Source organism: Megalops cyprinoides, chromosome 9, assembly GCF_013368585.1.
Source record: "Megalops cyprinoides isolate fMegCyp1 chromosome 9, fMegCyp1.pri, whole genome shotgun sequence".
NCBI lineage: Eukaryota > Metazoa > Chordata > Actinopteri > Elopiformes > Megalopidae > Megalops > Megalops cyprinoides.
In genome coordinates, this window is record NC_050591.1 from 16,133,663 (window position 1) to 16,160,502 (window position 26,840).

A 26,840-nucleotide genomic window follows, 5' to 3' on the forward strand; every position below is an offset into this window, starting at 1 on the left:
AAAAATATGTCTAAAAGGAACTCGCATGAGTTTCATAACTCAGGTGAAAATCACTATCTGAAGACGAATTTGGTTATTAAATACGGGCCTGAAAAACTCTTAAATAGTTAAACTGAATCTCCGAAACTGCTACCGCTGTTGTCACATTCATAGAACGAAAAACCGTTATTTGAGGGAACGCAAATTAGCTAAATAAAGAAGGATTTTGAAGCATTAAAGACAGTCGTTTCACAAGGACATGGTTTTCTATTCTAGGATCTGCATTTGAGACATTTATAAAAATGACATCACAAATAGTTTTAGGACACATAATACCTACTACGAAAAACGCCCCTCTAACGTGCGAAGCAGAAGGCAAAAAGGCCATTGAAACAGAGGCCTAAAAAGGCAACAAATATTTTTGTCCGAATTTTATTTTCATCCAGCGAATTCGTCAGGATGTAGGACAGGATGTATTTTATCCCTCGCGAACCATTATTTGTGCGTTGCTGTTTTCCTTGTCCTGGCGTGCGTGCGTACACACACACACACACACACACACACACACACACACACACACACACACACGCGCGCGCACACAAAGTATTTGTTCAGTGGTAATAAGTATACTGGATAGGTATTTAATTCCATGTTTAATCTTTGTAAAAATATGTTTTGTAGCTCGTGTTTTGGAACTTAATCTCGTTTATAGCATTGTCCATTGGAAATGCAACTCAATTCATGACAATACCGTTAGGGTTTTCAGGAATGCATTGCTTGTCAAATGCAGGGACCGTCTGTTCCATGTTCATCGTTGAACATGCCTGGCTTTACCACTCTTCAATGCCCTAGACTGTCACAACAATGGCTAATACACCATTTATTTTTTTCTTTGAAATCAGACTGACGAACAATTTCAACACCTGTTGAACCACTGGATTGCGTTTTCGAAGCCAGCTATGACGTTTCTGTCATAGTGTACATCTAAGGAATGAATACACTTCGTCGTCAAAATGACGCTAATGTGGTGGGGGAAATTCAGACACTTAGCACCTTGTGCACCAGGCACTGTTTCGTGACAACACTTTACTTTCTTGCAGTTAAGGGACACAGCTGAGACGACTAATTGAAATTGTTCGTAAAAAGAGGTCAAGGTTAGAATTACATACAAATGGACCATCGTCTAGTAATTGGCAAGAGATCTCGGGGCCCTTTTTCCTTAAATGAGAAACATTAACGCCTCCAATAATCAATATTTTACTGTCAACAAAACCACTGGGTTGCGGGAGCCTGCTGGTTACCTAGCAACGACAACCCTAGAAGGCATTCCAGGTGAGACCAGTTTACACAATGCCAGTGCTAGCCTTTATTGTGTGCGTTATTTTACAAAGCAGAGAGGCGCTTCAGGGACGGCATGAGCCATTTTCTGCATTGATCCCTGCAGGACTAAAAATGTACTACCTTCATAATGGTCATAGGCACAGCACTTCAGTAATGAAATCTTAAGCTGAAATCAATACTTGTCCAATGTCTGTCACAAAGGATGGACTGTAACAGCACAGCAATGGATTACAGCACCATTGTAAGAACAGCAGCCTTGCTAACCATACCCTGCTACTCCCCTCTATCCGGGCCAAATGGGAAGCAGGACTGCCTCAGCCACAGTAATCCTGTGTTAGAGGTACTGTTTCAAGACATGCTTACTTGTGTTCTGTGGACTGATATCATGGTGAATTCTGTTTGAAGGCCTTGCTATTGAAAGTTTGGTAATGAAAAAACTACAGCATTCGGCCCCCCAGTTTCCCCCAGGAGTCCATCAGTAAGGGGTGAGGAGAGCTTTGGAGGAAATTGATCAGCAAAACCTGAGGTCAAGAGAAGGTGACTAGCTGACTGACTGCTTGCCAGTTCCTTCCCTGCAACTGCTGGTAGACCCCAGAGCCAGCCATCCTCCCTCTCGCTTTCTCACACACAAACACACACACACACACACACACACACACACACACACACACACACACACACACACACACACACAAACACACACCCAACTGCAACACTAAAACACTCAATCATTCTCTAAAATACACAGGAAAATAATTTCAGTAATCTTGCTGTATCACCTATCACTCGTAGAGATTGGTGTCACCCCCGCTTCACTGTAAAATGTTTTGATGTGCTTAAAAAGATAATTACATTTATAGAATGACATTTATCACTAATAAATACCAAAATTAAAAACGTAGTGTATTGCTTTAGGACTAACTTATGAACTGGTCAATATATTTTGCCCATGGCACTATGCATATGCATTTTGAACAGTTTGGACATCACATTGCTGACCTGAAAGGTGGTCCTGTCTTGGGATGATGTAGTTACTGTATCTCCTGATCTGAGTAAATACAGTAGAGAATGAATAAAGAGAAGAAAGCCAGAGCACTTAGCATTTCACCTTTTTTTCCTCATGAACATTTCTACAAGACAAAGAAGTCTTGTTCCATTATATATTTAAAAAATACTACCCTGCTGAAGTTTTTTTTTTTCCCAGTTGCAACTCTTTAAATCTGTACAGTGTAGCAAAGGTCTGGTGTGACAATACACTTAAAAAATCAAATTACAATACAAAATTTGTAATTGAACACAACACGCAAGAACTGAGTCCATTAGTCTGTAGGTCTTGCTATCCACCTGTCCCTTTCCAATCAGATATGGTATGAAGTGTAGGTGAAGACGAAATTTCATTGCAAACTCAACCATCACTCCAACTGACAGGTGGATAGAGTGCAACCTTGCTCATCCCCTCCAGAAATGAAAACAGTATATATTTGAACTGCCCAACTCATAAGGGTAATAAAATAATTGGCAACGTTCCTACGGTTGGCAGTCCAGAGAGGAGGAAAGTTCCAGCAGCAGAGCGGTCAGAGGTGAAAACTGGGATCGTTTGCCCACAGAGGTTGAGGTAAATACATGGTCCAGTATGGTTGGATTATGACTCCAATCCCTTTGTGAATCTGATTGATTTGAGGATCGATGGCTTCCCAGCCTTATCAGTCATTCAGAGGACCACACCCATCACAAAGAAAAAGGTGATCCAGCTCCAAAGCCTTGCCTCAGTCTTCCAATCGATCACTGGTCTCGGTTTTTACAGTACTTGTATGAATGAAGACTTTAGTGTATGTGGGTGCGTCTTCGCCATGGATAATTAACTGATAGGTCAGACACGCCCTAGGTAACTGTCTAAATGTATACAAGCCAGACAGCAATGTCATTTAGTCTTCTAAATCTTTTCAAGAAGCTGCTGTCATTAAATTCCGGGTTCTCGAGGGTCATGTTCTTTATGCGTGCACACATTTCAAAGTGAAATATTCCCAGAAGCAGGAGGTCTAGTAATTCTATATCTATGGTCTCTACCCCCTAAATTCAAAGAGTTAAAAAGAAAGGGGGTGTCAAGCAGTCAGTCTGTGGTTCATTTGTGCCATGCCACATCAACAACACTCGTAACAAGAAAAACAAGAGTAAAATGGGAAACTTCACTTCTAGTTTCACATACTGAAAAGGGGAGTGGGGAGTGAAGAAGAGTCAGGAAGAGGAAAGGAGGAGTAGTTTGGCTCTAAGGACAGAAGAGAGGGCCATGTCTGAAAAGCAAACATCACTCCTCCTGTCACCAGCATTCCAGGAAAAGCCTGTACACCGCACTAGACAACACCAATCTTACATAAATTTAACCAGCTTTCCAGCCATTCCAAATGGGTCAACCACCCAATGCAACTTGTCACATCAGAAGTCACACTCCATCCCAAAACTGTTAAAATTCAATATTAAAATTCCTAGTGACGCACATGCTTCCCATTACTGCCGTGGGTGATTACTCCATGTAAATAGAGCGTGGTGCAGAGCGTGTGCTGATCTAAAAACAGGGAGGGGTGAGACTGAGGTGTGTACATGCGTTAGGTCCTCTTGGTGCCCAGCCTCTTGAAGACACTGACCACACCCGCATTGTCCATCTGAGCCCCGAGGCAGTCCCCTCCGCCGCTGCTGCTGCTGACCTTGGTTCTGGTGCTGGTGACGCGGCTGTCCTGGGTGTCGGATGGCTGGGGGGCTGTGGAGGTGGGGCCCGGGGGTTGAGTGGGGGGCGCCTTGCCCAGTCTCTGCAAGACGCTAAGTTTGGGAGGCGGGGCACGGTCGGGGGAGGAGGAGGTGGATGGGGTGGAGGTGGCAGAGGGGGAGGGAGGGAGTTTGGCCTTGTTGCCCAGACGGCGGAGGGTGATGGGGGGCTTTTTGGTGGAGGGCTTGGATGGTAGCTGGCTGGAGGAGACGGCCGCTCTCTTCAAGGAGGGAAGGGGTCGTTTCAGGACGCCGGCGTACTGCAGCACGGAGCCCTCTCCGTCACTCTCCTCCTCCTCGCCCCCATCCTCCTCTTCCTCGCCCGCTGGCCTCCGTGTGGCTCTCTTCCCAGCTCCTACTTCCTCGTCCTCCTCCTCTTCGCCCCTCCCAAGCCGGCTGAAAACCCCGGTGGGCTAGAGAGGGAGGGGAGGGAAGAAGAGGATGATCAGCACAATGCTGACAAACTGCACGCTCTGACCCCTTGAGCCGTCCCCCATTTCAGTGTTATCTTGAAGCGAGCGTCAGCATTTCCACACAAATGCCTCACCTTGCCGCCGGTGGTAGTGTCTGCCTTGGACTCTGCCCCCAGTCTCTCAAACACTGAGGTACGCTTCATTCCCTTCTCTGAGACACAGACAGACAGAGGGTGAGACACACGGTCCGTGTAAAATCATTGACTTTTGACCCAAGGACAGTTTAATGTGTCTGCACACCCAAACATTTTGAGAGTTCACAACCGTTTGTTAGTATCAACTATTTCTACGGGTTGAAATATTGCCTGTTACATGTATGCGCAAATAAACTAATCTCATTTGGGAGCTTATGGGTAAGGTGGGAAATCTTTCTTGGTTTTTTATCGTTTTCGTCCAGCAACATCCACAATTGCACTGATGTGCATGCCTTTGTCTATTGTGTGAACAATAACGACCCATTTCAAACAACAGAAATCCCGTAATACTTTGCCAAAACAGCTGTGTTGAAGCGGTGCCTCAATAATCACAAGCACCCTCTTGAGACCGTAGCTGAACAAAACACAGCTGGTCTGCTGCTTTCATATTCACTGCTTCAAGGCAGTGCTGGAGGCGACTCATTTCCCCAGAACATTATCAAAATCAATATTTCTGTACTCAATTAATAAAGCATAGACTAAACTCAATATTACAAACCACCCAGGGAAATTGGGGCATTTTTCATTACATTTGCAGTATAACAAATGGCAAATTGTGTGATGATTTGTAAAGGCGGAGGCTGATCAGTCACAGAAAGTCAAAGAGAGAGCGAGGCAAAGTAGCAGGTTAAACTGTGCATTGGCAAACCCAATACTGTCGCACAGACAATATTTATAAATCATGAGAACAATACAATCTGAATTCCAAGGGTGACAGTTACTTTTCTGTGCATGATGCCTGCAAATATTACAGAAAGTAATCTTACGTCGACACCAAGATCATTAAATCCTGTCCTGAGCACTGACACTGTAAAAACAACAAAACATCAAAACATCCTACTGCTTTGATACTAAACAGGGCTGGATTAAAGAGTCCTCAGTGCTGGAGTCTGAAGGGTGCTGAGTGAAGCTGTGGCTGCATTATAGGCGGCTGAGTGGTTTGCTACCTCTCTTGGCCTGCTGCTCCAGGATACGGCGGGTGCGGGCGGTGGTGCCCTTGGGCATGTTAATGATGTACTTCCCCTCCATCTCCGCCGTCACGCGCCGGCGCTTCACCGGCACTGCGCTTCCCTCGTCTGCCGGTCGACTCATCACTAGGGAGGGGGCAGAAGGAGAGGAACCGGGAGGGGGGAGGGGTGAAAAAAAAAAAAAGGCAAGGAGGCAGCTTTCTCAGAAGAGAAGACAGCAGTGTTCTAAGAGCTTACTGGAGAGGCATTGCAGGGGAAACAGGCGAGGAGACCGGCTGACGGAGACAGAGAGAGGGAGAGAGAGATGAGAGAACCCGCTGGGCGTGGGTGTGAAAGTACCTGCTTTGGTGCTCTTGCCTGCCTGTTTGTTGGACACGGTCACAGAGAGGCGGTTGTCAGGGCGACGGGCAGGCGTGCTTGGGGGGGAGTCCCGGCTCAACGCATTGGCAATCATGCGCGTGGCGGCTGGTGAGAAAGAGAGAGAGAATTCAACTTTACAGGCGCACAGCCTAACAGCAAAAGTGTGAGGAAATTATTCTATCTCGCATACACACACGAAAACAGCACACTGGACTGAGAAGCTGGTGATGCTTCCTGTATCTTGATATGAGCAACTTGCAGCGATGGGACTGGGAACAGAAACTCATCATTGACGATATGAGCTCCTAGGCAGGAAATACTTTACCAAGACTGCCATTTCATATTTCTATATCATAAGGTGCAAAGTACACATTAAGTGCACATATTGTCAAGTATTACAATGACACCATACATGTCACTGACAGCACACTTTATCAACTCCAAATGGCATCAAATTATCAACAGTTAAAGTGTAAGAGGCCCTACCCAAGCATTTGGTGCTTGATATCTTTTCTTTTTATAGTAATACTGGCAGAATGAAATTATATAGCACTTTGTTTCAGACTGCAGCCCTCATTTTTTTTCAAAGAGTGCAACAGATGCCTGACAAAAAGTGATAATTATCATATAACATAGTTGATATACTGGCATGATAAAGACATGGGGACTTGGTAACTTGCTAATTTTTTTTTTTATTAACATCATCGATGTCAATGTAACACTGGTAATGGGTACTGTATCAAGTCATGTCTGCTCTCACTGTCTGACAGTGCTTCACTTTGAATGAATGAATGACACACACAAAGGGAATTAACAGCTTTAACAGAACAGAGAATCTCAAGCTTGAATAGAGGATCGGGTTATTTACCTACATATTTAGACAGGAGAAGCTTATCTTCGCCTAAGTGCACTTTCTCCAGTCTTCCAAAAAAAAAAAAAAAAAAAAAAAAGACTCTTCCTTTGATGAATTGTTGAGCTGTATTTTCCCCATTTCACTTTTGTACTTGTGCAGACTTTATTCATTGTATAGTGCTCTGTTATCCTAACAATGAAAGATGGTATGGTGTTCATTTGTTAAACTGCTGAACACTCCACACTTTGGGAATTATTCGTTTTTGTACGGACCTTTATCCAGGGTGCACTACTCAAAAATGAAGATGATTATGTATTGATTTCATACTTACTAGTAGCTGGTTTGGTAATTAGAGACAATTATTACAATGATGTATGTCATTCTATCCATGTTTCGTTGTATTAGGTCTTAAGTGGGGAGCAGCAGCATTTTATCCTTGGAAATGATTTAAGTGGCATGCCTTTCATCACTCAAGGTGTCCCGCAGGGCACAGTTTCTGTACTTCTACATTTTTAATATTTACAACCTTCCTGTCAGACAGATTTTACAGCACAATGAGGTTTCATGGTTTTGCTGAAACCTCATGGTAACTTGCCAGCTGCTCCAACTGGAAATTGTCTGCAAGTCTAACTGTGCATGGAGTGATATCAAAACTTTCAATTTCAAGTCATTATTTCATACAGCGAAAAGTGGTCTTAATAAGCATCTCCCCATTAACAAAAAGTACTGAAGCCACATTTGGTTCTAACCAAACATTTATGCAAATATGGGACTAACCTAAACTGAAGCATCACTTTTCCATCTGTGTAAACTTAAAGCCCTATCTTTGCATTTTTTTTTTTTTTACTGGTGGAACCATCCTTAGGAACGTATCCCAAAAAGCCTGATTACAGCAATGCTCAGCTGAATGATGTGAGCATGATGTTAGCTGCATTAAAGCTAAAATTATGCACCTCTCACCCTCAGAAACTCTGAGTCTTAGGAACGCAACATCTCGCCTGCTCTAAACAGCTTCCACAGGCTCTGTGTAAAGTGTCACACAATTTTAAGATGCCACTTGTGACATAAATCTGTTCTACTATTATTTTTATGACTACTTTTTTAGTTTGTTTTTATCTTTTTGTTGACCAACTGTGCAGTGCACTGAGTGGAAAACTGCAAGCAAGACATTAAATTCTAACATGGAAAATACTCACGTGTGTTGGCTGTTCTCCTCAACTCAGCCTGAACGCTGGTCTGTCCTGAGGAGATGGCTTCTGTGGCCATCTTGCACATGTCCTGTGGATACAATGGAGAGACGGAGCAGTTTTAGCGCCTGCTGTACAGCATGCTATTCTGTGGACTTGTAACCTGCCCAATTCTGGTGTGGGAAGTACAAATCGGCAGTCATGGCTATCATAAATAAGCTGCATCAGGGAGCAGAGGTTTGGGAGGTGTGCCACACAGGTTTTTGGGGTTTACTGAAAAACAGGTATAAGCAGGCACACCTGCAGACGGTTGTCAGGAGAACATTGAGGCCAATGTAACACTGAGAGCAAAGTTCCATTTTCTATTCAGCACAAATTAATGCACAGAAAACCGAGTGGGGAAGGGCGTTATGAGGAGAGTGGCTGGATGTTTTCAGGAAAAGTGTATTTGCGGGGTGGTGAGAGAATGGCAGTCACAAGTGGTTCCCCTCCAAATCAAATCAGAAGAAAGAGAACAGCAACAGCTGCCAGATGAGTGAGCATATATAGCTTAGAAATGGAATTTCCCTCTCAGATGGAACTGGCCATCCAAAACAGAAGAAGGCATTCCAAAAGGGAATCACACAGGTTTCATGGCCATGTAATTTACTGCATGGAAACTCACATAAAATGACTTCAATAGGCTGCGTTGTTCCTATGTTTTATCTAGTAAAGTAGGGGGGAGGTATGCATATTGACTAACCATAAGCTACACTAAGCAGGAAGCATAAATACATTCACTAACTTGTGCAACCTGTGGCTGTGCTAGGTGCGTGACCAATGCAATTACTGAGCCATTTCACAGAAAATAGCACACAAAAGGACTTTGATATTCGGAGTGACAAATGCCTTAACCATAGTAAGAAGCTGATGGTGCCTCTGCCTTAAAAGCCTCACTAAACTCATGAATGACCGTTCACTTGTAATATGTTTAACTCTTTCTAGTTTTACTTTGCTTTTAGTACTAAAAAAGAAATCTCTCTGGAAGATCTGAATAATTGTTGGGTTGTCTTCAAGTGTATTCTGACAATAGATTAAGAAACTAATGGATTTTAAAATAAAAACAATTCACCGTACATGCACATCTAAGTATTCCAGAGTAGAATTTTAAGTTTGTTCACAGAATTTAAATCCAGATCATCTTCAAAAGGCGATGTGTTATGAATGCCAGCCCTACGTCGGCACCTTTATTTTGGTACTACATTAATATCCAAACATTTTGAAAAGGGGTTCACCCAATCATGGAAATTATGAAAGACATTTGATGTCTCCTAACTGATCTCTCTTGGACTGCAATTTTAATACTATAACTGAGCGAAACATGGAATGTCTGCTGAGTGTTCTCATGTATCTTGGAAAAAAAGCATTCACTGCTTCTGTGGTCTAGGCTAGAGGTGGCAACTGTCAGAATGTGGCTCACTGAGGCCTCTACCGTCTTACCTTTAGAAAAGCTAACATCTGACCTAAGGCAAAAAATCAAGACAGATCTTTGGAAAATATGGTCACATTTATGGTCATTCATTTATATCAGAAAGATTCATTGTCTAGTGTACACTTATTGTCATTGTCTCCCTTTATGTGTGTGGCTGTGTGTCTGTGTTACAGACTCTGTATCAGAGTGAGAGTGCATAGCAGCAGCGGGTTCTGTCCTCCGCACCTGTCTGTACACCTGCTTGGCGTGCTTGAGGATGGCGATGATGTCGCCGATGACCGTGATGCCCAGGTCCATCATTATCTCCTTACTGAGGTCCATTAACATGTTCTTCTGGATCCTGCAATTACAAAGACATCACTCTGTCTGTAGAAATGGAATGGCACTAAGAGCTCACTTGCTACAAATTCATTTTACATGATGCCATACCAGCATACACAGCTAGTGGGAAGGAGTGTGTTTGAGTACATTTGCAACTCTTCCAGAGCAAGACTTGCACAAGATGTGTTTATGTCTAGTTCAACCAGTCATTTTCACTAAATATATTAGTCGCACAGTATCCATATTTGCCACAGCATATGTTATAAAACCGCACTAACTGAACATGTCTTTGAAAATTTAGTCAAATATAAACCATAAACCATTTAAGCAATTGGAGTATGTATGTACACAGAACCTCACAAACCCAAATGACAATAATTACAAATCAAAAGACTGTTAGTTGATATTTTTATTGCATTTGGGGGCTTCCCCTTACTTATGTTGCTTGTTTATTCTGTATCCAGACAAAAAAATTACTCCAATTTTGCCAAAACCAAAATTCAGGAGGTTAATTTACATTCTGGGCTCTGTGTGCTTGGGCTCAAAGAATCCCCTCCTAAATGGAAAGAAAATAGGAATGCGCATAAAATGCAAAAAAAGAAAGACTTTGAGTAGAATTACAGAGCTAGAGCTAGACCCTTTTTTGAGTTCACTCTTGCACCACAATGAGAACAGAAACTGCAGCACACTGACCTTATTACAATCAAACAGACGTTTCCCTTTATGCTTCGTCAGAGTGACAGAATCTTTTCCTCAAGAGAGACCCTGACCAACAGCTGCTGCTCAGTACTGTGTGGCTATACTGGGTGATGATGCACTGGTGCTGTGACCCAGATAACGTACAAGAGAGCTTATTGGTAGGCTGGGGCTGCTGTGAAATTTTTTTAGGGGAAGAATGCAGCACAATTCAGATGAGCACATGACTCCGCCACAGCGCTTACAGTTACCCCTGGTCTCGGGGCATGTGTACAACTGGTTGCCTCAGGTGGGGACCCAGAACTTTATTTCATCAAGCTAGCCAATAGCGTCTCACATCAGAAGTTGTGCCATATGGACGTGAGGGCTAGAGTTAAGAGTCCCAGCTCAGGCCTTGCCAGTACATTGACAGCAGCCATGTGTGCTTTACCTGTTGTCCACAAAGGACAAAGCGTAGTTCACAGCGAGACTGGGAGGAATCCCAGCATCCTTGAAGAACTGGATCCATTCTGAGGTGGCTGGAAGGTAGAGGAAAGCAGAGGCAGGCATTACAATACAGCTTTCAACAGATAAAAATGGCACGTGCCAATCATTAGGTGACAAGGAACAACAGACGCCATATTGGACCTAGATTTTCTTTCTTCTTCTTTTCTTTTTTTCCCAAAGCTGTGAGGAATTGCTCTAAAACAAAGTGCTGCTTGAAAAGAACTATTTTACAGGGATATAAACGGTTATAGTAAGCACCCTCCAAGTCACATGATACAGCTGCTGTATTGGATCATTGGAATATATTATCCTGCCAAGCAGAGTAAGTTTCTGTTCACAACCATTTGTATGGTCACATTTATTTTCAGTACACAATATAAAACAAATTCTGATTAATGAATTCTACTGAGTGCTGACGCAAAATACTTCAACAATTACTCCTGGGATGAAATGCTACAGTGAAGTTACGCATGCCAGGCCAGCTGCGTGATATTTATAGTGCTTGCTCACGCCTGTCTGAGACAAAATTCCACTGGTTGTCCAACGCTGGGGCCGGACACCCACCCTGGATCAGTCCCCAATTTTACGTAAAAGGCTTGGAGTTTGGATTAGGACTGCAATATCTCATCTTGGGTCGGTTGTTGCCAGTACCCGAACCAAGTTCAGCAAATTACGCAATGTGGAAGCGCTAACGTTACAATAAGTCTGTTCGATCCGAGTTATTAGGGAAATTGAAAAAAGCACACAATAAATGTCATTTTAAAAGAAAATCCAACAAACTGTATAGCCAAAACATACATTTTTGCGGTGATCGCAGTTAACTATGTACAGACATTTCAATACGTAGCAGCAAGCACACTAGCAAAGTCTTATGATTGGACAGAACAGCAATCTTGCCGATCTATATCCAAGATATTCTAATTAATTTGTAGGTAGCTAGTAGCCGGTAGCTAGCAGCCAACTAACTCATGCCCTGTCTCACTCATACCTAAGTTAAACTGTTAGGCCGCAAAATACAGTCAGATCAGACCTACCAAGTGTTAGCTACATCCAGGCTCCAAATGCAACGGAAATCACTGGCTAGCCTTAACTTGAGCCAAGAGTCTGTTAGCCATGTAGCCATGAAACTGGACAAACCAACACGTCCAACGATCGATGTTCATTTAGGCGGCATGTATATGGCTACCTAGCTTAACTAAAATATGTCCTTTTCAAAGTAAAGTAGCTCTAAAAAGATAGCGTTAGACTGTGCATTAATGAAATAGCCAAGTCGTCTAGCTTCTAGATTAGCTCTGGTACCTATAATTTATTCAATCAAAGCACGGAGGCTAGGTAGCTAACTAGCCAAGTCAGCTGGTCATTTTCGCTCTACAGTCTTCGGAAACACGAATACGTACACATGCACCACGCCTAATGTGCCTATATTGCCTAAACAAAATAAAAATATTACAGTAAATCGATGTAACCTCCTGGTTCTGACCCATTTAGTTACCACTCGAGCACATTTCCATAGGGCCCTGTGCCACTCACCTGTTGTTACAGACGCCATGTTTCCCGAAAAACAGCTGCGTCCGGCCGGCTCAGTGACGGAATGTCCGGTTTACGCTTGGAAAACTTTGGCAGGCGGTCGTCGGCAGCTTGCGTTCATTACGTTTTCTTAAAGCGCTCGCTAGCAATTGTAAACTCATTGTAGGTCACAGCAACAACGTCTGACCCACAAGTCAAAATATTTTGCTATGAACACTCGGCTAAATTAATATGTGTTCTCTGCCTTTGAGGCACACTGCCTCGTGTTGGTTGTCATGGCCAATGAAAAGTGAGTGCGGTTTGTAGTCGACGCTGAATAAAACAACTTGACTTTGTCACTGCTAGTGAAGGTTCTCTGTGTAGCCAAAAAGCTAAGCGTCTGTATTGGGTGGAGTATTTCCACTCTAAAACATCGTAAGCGCTATTCTGGACACGACAGGGATATTGCTGATGCGTTAAAAACTGCGTTTGTTGAGTTTTCGGTGACAGAATGAAGTCTACTAGAAATGCAGCTGTCTCAGCTGACCTAAAGTGCAAGCTCAAAATGTATTTGTAATTGGAAGAAAACTTAACTAATGCCAACATTCACTTCAGTTCCTTCACAATATCATAGGCGGTTTAACTGACGTCAGTACACAGTCCAACTATTACGCATATACAGAGTGGCGTCTGGTGAGCTACAAAGAAGGACACACACACACACACATTTACATCTATGGTTACTTTCTCGTTTATCCTCCTTAATTAACAATAAAACGAATAATTAACAGAACAATCGTGGCCCTATTTTTCAATGGGTTCACTGGCCCATTATGTTTGCTGTTTCAACCAGCTATTAACGCTAACTAATTAGTGCCATTTTAAAACAGTTTTTGGAGCATTGAGCATGTGGGATAAAGTAGGCCTATGGCCGGACAAAATTGAAAAGTATCCACTCAAATACAAAGGATAAAACATAGAATTAGATTTAAATATTTTAAATTAACGACAAACTCACACCTGCATAAACAGAACTTTAATGCACTATTTATTGTCGATGTGAATGGCTGAATGATATAGGTAATCATAACCGAAACTGTCCAGCGTTTATTCCAGCACGAGGACGGGAAACACAGTTGGGCGCTTTTGAAAACGTGTGGCTTTTTCGGGTAACAAAAAGAGGGTGCAATATCTTCTGTCACCCCTAGAGGATAGTATAAGACCTCTTTTCGTAAAAACCGTTTTCTCATGACCTTTTAAACGCTAAGGGTTACATTTCCACTGATTTCAATGAAACTACATTTAATTTCATACAATGAAGTCATTCAAGAGGGTCAAAGGACTTTTTGAATAATTTTGATATACTGGAAACCAAAGAAATTAGTCAACAAAACAACTGTTAACACAGAATTCAGTTTGAACATAATTAAGAGTCAAGACAGAGAAGCATTTACAGAATTGAATTTATTGGGCATGAAACATTACAAACATACATGTATAAGAATGTTTTTCCTTGGAAAAAACAATATTCAAAATGTATAATTGTAGAACCATCAAATGAGAGACAAGAGTCCCCTACCTAATAACAGAAGGTTCCTCTTTGTTTTGATACACAAACAAAAAAATAACAGGACAGAGATTAATAGATTCAGAGGGTGAAGCCCTCCCAATATTCACAGTCTGATAAAAAAAAAAAAAAAAACAAATGAAAAAGAAAAAGCTTCCCTGTTCTTAAAAAGAACATGGAAGAGGGAATGGCAGAATGGAATTGAAGGCGGTTATACAAATCGTATGATCATGTGATCTTTATGAAGAAATACTGTTAAATGATGAACGATAAAGAGTAGGACTGTGGGTAAGCTATCATCTGGATAATCAGTACCCCCACACCCTCATCCTACCTTCCTCATTAACATATGAGATAATTCAGTTCAATGGCTACTGAAAATTTCAATGAAAATAAAAATGTTTGAAGGAATAAGGACACGGAGGCCAAACGCCACCTACACTTGTCCGGTTGAAGCAACTGGCAGTCAACGGCATCCATTGACAGCTTCTCCCAACCCGTTGCTGGGGCTGTAATCTTTGTGCTCCAAAATGCTCAAAATGTCACATAGGTAAAAATGAATTGCAATTTTCTGTCACAATATTTGTATATTAGTTGCAAATGGGCCACACAAAATGTATGCCCATGCAGTAAAAATAGACAGAGAACAATTTTTTTCATCAACAGGTGAATAACTCCCAGAGAGGATTATCTAGTAATTGACAAAGGACTAGATGCTGAGAGGGACAGAAATCATTGATGCATATACTATTCGTAATTGTGAATATCGGTGAAAGTCAACGAATTCCATGCAGATTTCACAAGTTGAGTCCTACGGTGTATCACTGAATACCTTCCCTCACATAAACTTCCTCTCTAGGGAGACTTTAGTGTCATAATGTTGCACAGTGCACAGCACAATTAGAAAAGCAGCTGCGAACAAAATAGTATGGCAACAGTTTAGATTAGGGGTTGCAAACCACATTTATAAAAACATAATTACACTGAATACATCTATTATAGTGTGTTAATTATTCAGAATCTTCATGCTCTTGAAATATAGCTACATATTGTGGTTTAGAATATTGCATTTCAACGTTTCAGTACTAAACAAACAGCTGAGTTATCATGGATTTATAAAGTGCATTTGACAACCCACAAATCATGGTAATATTAAAAGCTTTCCTATCTAATACGCTCATTGAAATTAAAGGTATTTGTCTGTCAACTGGCCACAGATTCACAAGAATGACAGAATCACAGAGCAGATGTCTGTCACGTTAATATTGCAACAACCTATCCCCACCCCTGGACAAAGTTCCTCACCCTACCCCATTTGCCATACAGAACAGTATGGTGACCCCCAAGGGTCAAACAATAATGACATTCCTGTTCAAAATGACTGCAGTTGAGTTGGGGTATTTTTACATACTCATTCTTTAGCAGGACAGCAATTAATCTGTATGCCAGGGGTAAGGGTACTTATTCCACAGTACAATACCCATTTTGAAATCAAACAACAAGATCACAGGGAATGTAGAAAATAAGATTGATATATAAATATATAGAGATATGTATTTATGTATTATTATATACACATTTACATGCATATACGTACTGTGTTTCCTCTATAGATCAACTGCACACATACAAGTTTGCGAGGTCCAAACAAGCTGCCTCACCCTGACAAATACTGACATAACTGGGCATGTCTGCATGAATGAGCAGCACTGATATAGTGGTTAAGGCTCCCAATTCTTGACCCTGGGAGTGTGGTTCAATCCTGGGTGGTGCACTGCTGCACTGTAACATGCAGGCACAGTGTATCAGAATCACACAAGATGTTAAAAGGGCGCCATAATAACCAAGCTCCCCGAGGGCTGCTTGGTGTACACCTTGCAGCTAGCGCTGACTCACAACAGGAGCTCAGCATGGCCTCTGAGACTGAATTCCCTCAGCTCTACTGTAGTAAAGGGAGAGTGAGGCTTCAATAACTTTGAAATGGGTGCTGCTGCCATGTTGTACCACCAGCTCACTGATCTGAGACTATTGTATGCGTTTTGCCACAGAGAGCAAAGTGCTTGGTTTGGTTTTGTATGAGTCAGCGATATACAACACACAGTAGCATCACCCATAATGTGGTTCATGGAACCTCAACCTCCCATCAAAACTACAATACCATAACAAGTGACTGCAGTGTGACTCCCTATGTACCCTGGTGGCTGATCTTGGGAAGTGCAGATGCCATTGTTAATAGGACAGGGCTTAATGTTGGCTCAAGGCAGGGCAAGGTTGGGAATAACCCCACAGAGAAGAGGAGCGCAGAGCTGTGAGTAAGGAGAGACAAAGGGTGAGACATAGAGGTCTCTGTTACATAGTATCACACCAATGGGTGCCAGCAGCAAGGACACAGTGCCAGCCTCAATGACACCACGGTGTCTGCCATCAACACTTCTGCAAGCCAGCCATCACCTCCTGTCCTTGAGTAACATTGACGTAGCATGACATGGTGCTCGTATAATAACCCCAGCTCTGCATCAGCACTGTTTGAAACCACTCAGCCCATACAAATTCAGATGAAGCTCAACCCATCTCATACCACCAGTCATGTTTTATCTTCAGCCATTCAGACAAATTTAGGTTCTCTCCAAGTAATTACAAAATAAATGAACATCTCTGACCTTTTTTGATACAAGCCACAAATTGAATAAAATGAACCCAGATGATAATGACCAAGGGTGCAAAACATGTGGAATTTCCTAGTTGGTGTGTACAGTATGAATGTGTGTGTGTGTGTGTGTGTGTGTGTGTGTGTGTGTGTGTGTGTGTGTGAGTGAAGCTTATCCTTTCTCTCAGGCCCTTTTGTCAGAGCATTCATTACAAGTATAACAACATGATATGCCCACCACTGTAGGTTGAAACTCCATTCCTCATATGAGCAAATTATCTGATGGATTTCACACATCCAATATCACAAGTGTTCTGTCATTTGGACTGACCACAGATAACTGCTGCAACTGTCAACCTCAATTAATACACTTATTTTTAATACAAGCTGTCTTGTTCATGTCATAACAGAGCACAACATTTGCTTAACACTGAGGGCTGTGCGTAGAGCTGGGCTGAGTAGGTCCGGTCCTGTGGGTAACCTGTGGGTAATCCCGAATCCATTCTGGGTTGACATTCAGCACTTTAACTCATTTTGACAGGCCTAAAACATAAAGCAGGAGCTGGTTCCAGTCAGAGAGGCCACCCAGCAGAAAAGTCCCTTGCAGGATTTCTCAGAATCTGATCACAGATATTCTACATCACGACCAAATATTCAGTCCACGTGTTTCTTCTGTCCTACATGTAGGAGGTTTAGGTTTATGTTGGGAGGTGCCAGTATTGTCCGCATTGTTGTGCTAACTCATGTTGTGTTTTTGACCCAAGCCTTCTTTGAAAATGCTCACAATGCACCAGCAAATCAGAACATGGCAGAGACAGAACTTTCAATGTGAAACACCATGAGATGACTATCTGGTCAATATATAGAATGTCTGTGATCTTATAGTACACTGGCATCAGAACATACATGTTTACAGAGGGCAATACACATCTGATGCAAAGTTAAAAAAAAACCCTGTATAGAACATTTTCAGGTACAGACACGGCAGTTACAAGTTTGCCAAAATATGAGAACAACTGTGGTCTGTAACGTGAAATAATTTAATTTATTAGACATTGTTGTGCCGCAAGCATTATAGAGCATTACACAGCACTCAAAAAAGTGAGAAACCTTGAACAGTTTGATTTCAATAAGTTTTAAACTTTCAATTCACATTTGTTTAGTCATTTCTGTCTGTTTGTTTTTGCGTAGGATGTACATTGCCCTTGGGTGTAGAATTGACCAGTGGTGGTATACACCTGCCCACTGATCAGTCAATCAACCAATAGCAAAGTTGTGGTACAACTGCGATCCCACAATACAAAGATATACATACATACATACATACATACATACATACATATATAGGAATATTTATATGTTATATAATTATATAAATTGCACATATAAACACACAGCAGGGGCTTAGGCAGTGATAAGCTTCTCATATTAATCAAAGATGGGAGATTGTTGTTTATTCTTCTGTTGTCTTGTCCATTTAGAAAAATATCTATAATAAATCCTAGCAGAAATTGACCTGTTTTCAATAAACTCATCTCCCTTCTTCATTGATAAATCACAATTAATTTTTTTTTCCCAAACATTCACACTTTACAATCATTTATGCTTACATATGCACATATATGTATTTATATGTGCATATTGTTTTTATGCCTCATACCTTTCTCCATATAAAAAATGTTAATAGTGCAATACGTGCCTCTCAAGTTGCCAAAGTTATATTAACAATGAAATGATCATAAAGACAATAATAGTAATAGTTACAATATAAGATAATAGCAGTAACAACAACATGTAAAGCTTCAGGTCCCATCGTGTCCATTTGAATGACAATATCACTACAGGCTAGAGTAAAGGGCACACCAAGTTTTTTCTCCCATCAACTCAAACATAAAAAAAATTCACAGGAGTATGAAAAAATACACAAAAATACATATCTTGGACCCCTTCTCTTCTTCTCCCCATGGCTATCTGTCCCCTCTGACAACTTAGCAGCCTCAGAAAGAAATAAAAAGGGATTGAGGCCTACAGCCCCCCCTAAAAATCAAAGCATGCACTCTCAATTGGCACCTTTATCCAGGACATCAGAGTAGCCTGCTTGAGGAGAACATGCGGGGAGTACTGAGGCCATGTTCCCGTCTATTAAGAGGCTGTTTTTTCAAGTCCAAATAACCCCATAAAGAAAAGTAATTCCCACTAAAAAGGCAATTACAAAAACAGGAGTATCGTCCATGATGTATGAGGAGGGACAGAGGCCAGTATTGTCTTTTACATGTCCCTCCCATTCCTTTCCCCACCATATAAACAATTTTTTGGCACTGCGTCTGTCAAAGTTGACACAAAACAATACAAAAACACAAAGCCAACAACAAAGTGACAATAAAATACTCATCGTAAAACGAAAGGGAATTACGTGGTACGAAACAATCAGAAACTAGTGGACGGTGGCCACAGTGAGTGTGGAGGTGGGGGCATAGAGGAAGGCTTGCAGTGCTGTAAGTACACATGAGGAGGCAGCAGGTGTCAGGTAAACAGCTAGCTATTGCGTGTTTTTTTTTTTTTTTGCATTTCCCATACTGAATCCAGAGGGCCCGCCCATTCTCCTGTCGTCAGTCTCTGGGCCACATCTACTATCCTCCTCCATCTCAAACTCTGTCTCTTCTTTTGTGTTCCTGATTGGCTGTCTCCCTCAGTTTAGCGGGTCACATTCCAGCACACAGATCTCTTTATTAGTTTGTTTGTTTATACATCCAACAAAGCCATCAAGGGAACAAATGAAGGTTGCATCCCTTCTGCTTTTGCTTCATATTTTGTTCTGCCACTTTTTTTGCGAAATTTCTAGATCTGAGTTATACTCCGCAGTCCCTCTGGGGCAGGGCGGGGCCTGGGGGCGTGTCTGGTTCTCAGTCGAGGTCCCAGGAGCTGGAGGGGCCCAGTGGGCTCTCAGGGGCTGGGGGCTTCAGAGAGGGAGAGACACAGAGAGAGAGGAGAGAGAGGAGAAACAGAGATGGAGAGATGGATGGATAGAGAGGGAGAGAGGGAGCAAGAGAGACGGTGCAGAGTGACTCCCCTTGTCCAAGTCCCAGCGAATGGAGAAGAAGCAAGAGCGTGTGGGGCAAATGGGTTTGGGTGGAGTGAGGGGTGGGTCAGCTGGCGGGCCAAAGGAAGTCCTTTTTTTCCTACTCCCTTTAAACAAATACATTCTGAAGGCAGTCATTATGGCGAAGAAAGTAGCAGGACAAAGTGAAAAGCCACAATAAGACCAGGAACAGCAGGAGAAAAGGGAGGGTGGGAGAGAGGGGGTGAAAATAGGAGGCTGGGGGTAAACTAACTGTGTTTGTATGACTGCGTACTTATGTGTGTTCCTATGTGCGTGTGTCTATGGATATACATGTATGTGTGTTTGAGGTGTCTCCAGCACAGGTGTTGGAACCTGAAGATCCAACATGACTTCTATAGATGAAATTCTAGATTCATCTGTTACCGAGCTTGGCAATTTGTTCAGTATCACAGATGTCACATATAACACCCATAGACAGGTGAGTGAGACTGTGAGGTCAATTTGTTGAAAGCTAACTCCTTGTCTTTAATATTAAGTGATTTAGTTGGAGCCAAATAAAAAATGTAGCACTGTTTGGAGAGATTAGTGGTATATGTGTATATGCATGCATTGAACAACACATAAGTCTATGTGTAACTTTTTTATGCGGAGGGCCTAGCTACCTGTGTCTGTGCATGTCTAGATATGCCTCTTTTGTATGTCTACCTGTGTGGGTCCTTTGTGTGCGCATGTGTGGCCTCCCTACCGTGTCTGCGTGTGTCTGCGCATGGCTGCGCATGGCTGCGCATGGCTGCGTGTGTCTGCGCATGTCTGCGTGTGTGGCTCTCAGAGCGCGAGCAAAGAGGGGGAGTTCAGGGAGTCAGAGGATTGATCGCTGCTGCTGTTCCGCTGGTGTGCCTTGACCCCGCAGGATCCCTCTGGGTAGGTGAACACAAATGAAGATGTGTATGAGGGGTTGCAGCTGCCGATGTCATGACTGCAAGTGCCGACCGCCAGGCACGGGCCACCCAGTGCCGGCTCACTCTGCGCATAGAAAGAACTAGAAAAGGCTACCTCCTGCATCATCCCAGGCTGCTGCTGCGTCTGCGGCTGGCCTGGCTGCGGCTGCACGGGCTGCGGCGGCTGCGCGGAGGGGTGGGGTGTGTAGGCGGGGGGCAGGTAGAAAGTGTCCTCCTTCACAGTTAGGCCCACCGACGACGCAGACGGCTGCTGCAGCTGCGAGGGCTGCGCAGGCTGGGGCAGCTGCGCAGGCGCCTGCTCCTCGTGGTAGGGGATCTTGCAGCTGGGCTGGTGGGCGACCAGGACAAACTCCAGACGCTCCTTCTCCTTCTGCAGCTCCGAGATCTCCGCCTCCAGCTCTGCTTTCTCCTCCTCCAGGATGTCTGTCTCCTGCAGGGGAACGCGGGAAGCACAGTGAGAGAGTGAGGGAGGAGGGTGCTGATCAGCTTCTGTAGGTGTTCAGCCACAATTACAATAATTGCACTCCACACTAATAAACCCCTTCTCTTAATCATCAGCCACATAATTATGTGTAATGTCCTTGTAATTACCACTGACACACACTAATTACCCTAAACCCTATTATACCATTAATGGGACATAATTATCATTTTAGATGTTATTATTTTTTATTGTTTCCATTGTTATCACTCTGACTGTAAATTCAGTGTAGCTCACCGACTGCAGCCTGTCGGTGAGCTCACGACGGCGGTTTCGGCATTTGGCAGCTGCCAGCTTGTTTCTCTCCCTGCGAACACGCCTCTTTTCTTCCTCTTCTGGGGTCAGCTGAGGGGTGGGATTGAGGTTAATAGAGATTCCTGCACACGGACACACTCTCAAACACACTGCCACACAGACACATGCAGGCACAGAGTGTAAATCTTGCACAAAATTACACTGGTGAAGATGCACAGACACTTACATACTGACACACAGAGGCACACACATATTTTCATGAACTCTTGATCACAGCTCAGTTGACAACTTACTATATGCTCTTACACAGTCATTCACAGCTCCAATGAAACTTAAAGGATATGCTGATATAAAAATTGGTCTAGAAGTGACTAACAAACACAAAAAAAACATAAAACACACAGCTCCACCTCCTAAACCCTGGAGAAAAACCCCACTCACAGTCTCATCTCGTGTACGTCGGCTGCGGGTTCGGGACTGACGAGCGGGCCCTGGGGTATCAGTGCTGGGCGGCGTGAACCCGGGACCCGAGGAGTAGCTGGGTCCTGGCAGGTCGTAGGGGTCCAGCGGGACCGGCTGCGCCATGGCGGACGTCCCGGCAGCGCTCTGACCGGCCGCGGTGGAGCTGAGGGTGGGCTGCACCATCCACTGCAGGTCCTGGCTGGTCGTGATGGCCGTCACTGTGGGCACGAAGGAGCCTGGCATCTCCACTCCTTCTCCACTGGCACAAACCCCACCTCCCACCCCTGCCCCACCAGAAGCAGACACACACTCCTGGGAAGCACACATGGCCACAAGGATGTACATGGAAACACAGACAAATGGACAAACAAACACACACACACAGACGGAAGAGAACAGAGAGGCGGTACAACGTTAACAACATTTAACATTTCTGTTTTCATTTCTGAAAACACTATATTGTTCATGTGTTCATTTTGTAATGTGCATATGCATCACGAGTCTGTTCAGTGAAGGAATCCCAGCCCCCCTGTACTCAGATTTGGCCATTCCCATAAGACCTAATCACTAAAATGCATCACTTCCCCGATGTTTGCAGGCTGAATGTTTGCATTGGGTGAATGACCTGAAACCACACCAGGCACACCTCATAGAGAACATGCAAATATCTATACAATGAGCATGACTTCAGTGACCTTCAGACTGATAGTGCTCCACATAAGAAAATGTGGCATGTGGTGCTGTAAGACAGTATCATAGAAAAAGCTCAAGCAAACTCTCACGGATTTATCTCACACTCATTTAACAATCCTCTGCAGTCACTTTCATCATAAAGCACTTGATAAAAGCAGGAAATAACTAGCATGACAACCATCAGACGGAAAAGAGATGAATAGACATGTACATTACGAAAATACACACTGCTTCTAATTTTCCTTATTGGAAATTAAATAACTGCCTTCAGTATTCAACGGGATGTTGGAGCGTACGTCTCCCCAATTCCTGTACAACAAGGAGCAAAAAATAGCACTGCTTCTACGTTACACACTAAAAAAAGATCAAGACATCCCGAATCTATAGAGGGCCCCGTGCTTATTTTAGTTCAGCGGAGGACAGCGATAGTACAGCAAGCACGGTTTTTCATTAATATTCATACGAAGCGGCCGAGGGAGGGTGACATGCGGCTTTGAAGACCGCTCCGCGGCCAATCAAATCGCTAGAACGATCCCCCCTTCCTCCTTCCTCATCCGCCCCCCGGTGTTCCCCTTAGCAACGCGACGTAACACTCCAAAATAGAACGCACGCACGTCACAGCGAAGAGAGAGCGGGCGAGGGAGGAGCCAGTGCGTGTGCGTACCAAACGTCAGTCGGAGAGTTCCAAAGCCTTGTCATCCGTTGCGCAGCGTGGAAACCAACCACGTTGCCGTAAGAAGCCCGTATCAGTACATTTGCTGACTTGTCAGCCTCCGCAGCTTAAAGATGAAAGTGCCCGTTACCCGGGATAGGAGGCGGACTTTGTGGGAGATATTGCGAACAAGCTTTCTCTCCTCTTATTTTAAATCACTTCGTCGTGGTGAAGTGTTGCTGTCGGATGTACGGAAAACGGTTGACAGCCGTCTTAGCATCGAAGCGACAATAGTAAGCTAGCAACGATACTAACGTTTTATGTTGCAAACGCCTGACACATGCTTGTTTGTCCCGATTGTGGAATTTGATATGTGTATTTACAGTTATATTTACTATCAGATGGGACTTCTACAGACGTATTTTTACTTAAACGTTAAACGGTGAATTTTACGTACACGTAATGCACGTAATGTACACGTAATGCAAAAGGATTGAAGACATTTGCAAATGTTACATCCCCTATCGCTTTCTCACCTATCAAACTTTCGATATTAAAGGGAGCTTACTTGTGGTGCACTGGTGGTAGGTGGGCTCCCAAAGGAGTCCACGGAGGACAGATACTGTGACTCGATAGACGGAGACGAGCTATCACGGGAGCCAGAATCGAGGTCGCCGGGGAATCCTTGGAACATCTCCCCGGCAGAGCCGAGAGACAAGGAGACACCTGCGGTGATGTCACCTGTGATAACAAACACAAATGACATTTACGAAGTTGTTAATGACCATCCGTTCAAAGGTCAAAAAAACGTATACTGGTTTGTACTGATATAGCCTACATATATAAATATATCTGTCTATACGTTGGTCTCTCTGACTGTGTGACTGTGCATTCCTATTCATATAGTTTTCTCACATCTCACATTCCTGCATGCATGCATGTACTTAACCAACAAAATACAAGGACAATAATTACTTTCATAATAGTTACGAATATGTATTACCTTAATTATTTGAAGAATAATATTATTTGATGAATCATTATTAAATAATACATACAACTTATTCAATAATAATGCGGTGGGTAGCAACTTCGCTTTCACTTTACGTATGTACTTTTGCATATAAAATGCTCATATCAATGTATAAAATAAACGTAACAGGAAATAATATCTTACCTGCACTTGTGTTCTTAATGTAATCCGGAGCGATGCTGTCGGTTCCCCACCAAACTAGTTGCATTAAGAAGGCAATCCAGGTCTTTGCTTGTGATAAATTCCTTCAAGTTTCCTGTTTTTTTTTTTTTTTTCTTGATGACAAAATGAGATCCACCGATATGATTTTTCTTGGTTCAACGTTAATGAAAAGTGTAAATGGGCATATAAATCCAAAGAATAATCCACAGTTTGTAGTATAGGACCGACGGCATAAAAGCACAGTCCGCTGTAGCCGCGGTTCGTCTTTATGAATGAATCGAACTAAAGACGAAGCATTGTAAGTAAAAGGAACTCCTAGTCCCGCCCTCGGTGTTCCGATGACGTACATGTCCATATATGGACAGGCTTGTCTGTGTTTTTGTTTGGTATCCAAGGCGATGACGTTTAGGGATTCCCTCTCCCACAGAAATGGTGCAGGACTTGCTGGCGGTAAAAATAGAAATTTTTACTATCAAGGACTCAAGAGATTTCTCACTGTATTACACTTTTGAAAGGAAAATGAAAGAAATGCTATGTCTGTGCAATTTTATCAGCGCACGAAAATGTTTTTGGTCTGTCAAGAAAAGGAAACGCACCGCGTGTTCCGAAACGAAAGGACGGATCCACATCTGCACAACAGGCAACAGTATCTCGCTTATTTGCTTTCTGTTTATGTTTTGTATAGCCTTTAGATTAATAAATATCCATTGCTTTATTGAAAAACTTTAAAAACGTATTTCCTCAGCAGTTTTAGTTTGGTAAAAAAAGAAAGAAAGAACATCCACAGTTAACTATTTATTTTATTTAGTATCCTTCCATGAAATGTTTTCGAACATACACAATATTTATTCTGATCACAAATGTATGACGTGGAAATATCAATTAAAGAGAAACATAATATAAACAACTAAACGCTGAAAAACGTGCTGTTTTAAAGCCAGTGTTACAGTATGCGTGTAAGGCGCTGCCCCTAATTCGCGGTATTTTACTTATGCAATAGACTACTGTTATTCATTAACCGATATTATCCTGTAAACGCGCTACACAATGAGGAAAACATGCCTAGGGTAAACTAAGGAAATCCTTCTGAGTAAACATTCTCACGGACACACCCTCCGGAATACCGGGCCGTTGGGAACTAGCTTGGTGTGTCCTCGTCTCAGTCAGTGTACGGGCAAGTGCTTTGTGAGTACAAGGAGTGCCGACCTGGTGAGTACAAAAAAAAAATGAGTTTAAGGGGTTATCGAGAGTCTTGAATAGCGAGACTGGGAGGGAAACATTTGCTTACAGATACACTCTCTGTACATCCGTTGATCCGTACATACACTCTCTATACACATAGTTGGAGATAAATGAAGATTGTATACACATATCAACAGGCTTTATTATTATAGGTGGACAAAGCAATGCTGTATCGTGGTACGGCTGTTTTGCTCTGTTTACCCGTACTCACGGGTTTACGATTCCTCACAAAACATAGAGTAGCCTACACTAACATGGAGGTCCCATGTCCACTTTCGTATCACTTAACACGAGCATAGGCCTATCATAAGAAGCGATGCTTGAATATCCGTGATATTTGGCAAAGGGAAGTGACATTATGCATACTTAACTGAGAAATACATCTCACCTTACATTGCCTTCCTTCTTTGCAGGAGTACAACAGGTTGAAATGTTCGTGTTAACGTATGACTTACATTTAAGTCATCTCTTCTTCGGTACTCTGGCGTGGGCATCTGTCTTATTTTGATTCTAGAACAATAAGTAAGAAGTTTCGAGGTTCAAAGCAAAACGCTGTCGCTTATTGACAATGACCATGTAATAGTTAATACTTTCCGAATAATTCCAAAAACAAGATCAATGGGTTTTTATCAGCTGGATGTTTTTACTAGAAAATAGCATGTAAACAGGGCAGAACGTTCCAAGTCTGCCAGTGGGCTGCAGTGACGGAAATCATTGCTGTGCTGTCACTGCAACGTCCTCTTCCATGCTCAAAAGAATAGAAAGTGATTCATTGTTAAGTAGATACTTTGTTACATGAATAATGTGCACGCGGCGATAGGAAAATGACAGGTGGGAGGTGCGACGGGGACTGAAGAGAGACAAATGCAGGGATAAAAAGTCGGGAGAGGAAGCAAAAAAGACGGACTGAGATGCTGCGAAATGTCACCTGTTTAAATAAGCGTGTAGCGGCGCGAGGAAAGAGGGGGATAACAACAATTACTCAGCACAGCAAACGTCACCGACAAGGAACGTTCAGTCCTGTGTGAGCG

The 26,840-nt window shown here is 42.9% G+C and overlaps 2 protein-coding genes across 3 annotated transcripts; both read right to left on the bottom strand.

Annotated features, from left to right (window-relative positions):
- Positions 1 to 2,442: 2,442 nt before the first annotated feature.
- Positions 2,443 to 12,663, bottom strand: c9h19orf47 (chromosome 9 C19orf47 homolog). Its single transcript, XM_036537485.1, has 8 exons — positions 12,620 to 12,663; positions 11,034 to 11,121; positions 9,812 to 9,926; positions 8,125 to 8,206; positions 6,055 to 6,180; positions 5,695 to 5,841; positions 4,628 to 4,704; positions 2,443 to 4,493 (listed from the first exon to the last, which is right to left on the bottom strand). The coding sequence occupies exons 1-8, from the start codon at positions 12,636 to 12,638 to the stop codon at positions 3,924 to 3,926; spliced, it is 1,224 nt and encodes a 407-aa protein (XP_036393378.1). The 5' UTR covers positions 12,639 to 12,663; the 3' UTR covers positions 2,443 to 3,923.
- Positions 12,664 to 18,453: 5,790 nt separating this feature from the next.
- fosb (FBJ murine osteosarcoma viral oncogene homolog B) lies at positions 18,454 to 24,829 on the bottom strand. Of its 2 annotated transcripts, XM_036537484.1 has the most exons (6): positions 24,550 to 24,829; positions 23,941 to 24,113; positions 22,007 to 22,339; positions 21,548 to 21,655; positions 20,924 to 21,259; positions 18,454 to 20,787 (listed from the first exon to the last, which is right to left on the bottom strand). In XM_036537484.1, the coding sequence occupies exons 1-6, from the start codon at positions 24,611 to 24,613 to the stop codon at positions 20,722 to 20,724; spliced, it is 1,080 nt and encodes a 359-aa protein (XP_036393377.1). In that variant the 5' UTR covers positions 24,614 to 24,829; the 3' UTR covers positions 18,454 to 20,721. The 2 variants fall into 2 exon arrangements, with proteins under 2 accessions (XP_036393377.1, XP_036393376.1); XM_036537483.1 differs by having other exon boundaries at positions 18,454 to 21,259.
- Positions 24,830 to 26,840: the final 2,011 nt, after the last annotated feature.

Coding starts and splice junctions, on each gene's coding strand:
- c9h19orf47 (XM_036537485.1), bottom strand. Junction 9,927..11,033: donor TTGTCCTTTGTGGACAACAG/GTAAAGCACACA, acceptor TTGTAATTGCAG/GATCCAGAAGAACATGTTAA. Junction 8,207..9,811: donor CCAAGCAGGTGTACAGACAG/GTGCGGAGGACA, acceptor TTGTATCCACAG/GACATGTGCAAGATGGCCAC.
- fosb (XM_036537483.1), bottom strand. CDS start 24,613: ATGCAACTAGTTTGGTGGGGAACCGACAGCATCGCTCCGGATTACATT. Junction 22,340..23,940: donor CTACCACCAGTGCACCACAA/GTAAGCTCCCTT, acceptor TGTGCTTCCCAG/GAGTGTGTGTCTGCTTCTGG. Junction 21,656..22,006: donor GACGTACACGAGATGAGACT/GTGAGTGGGGTT, acceptor CCCACCCCTCAG/CTGACCCCAGAAGAGGAAGA.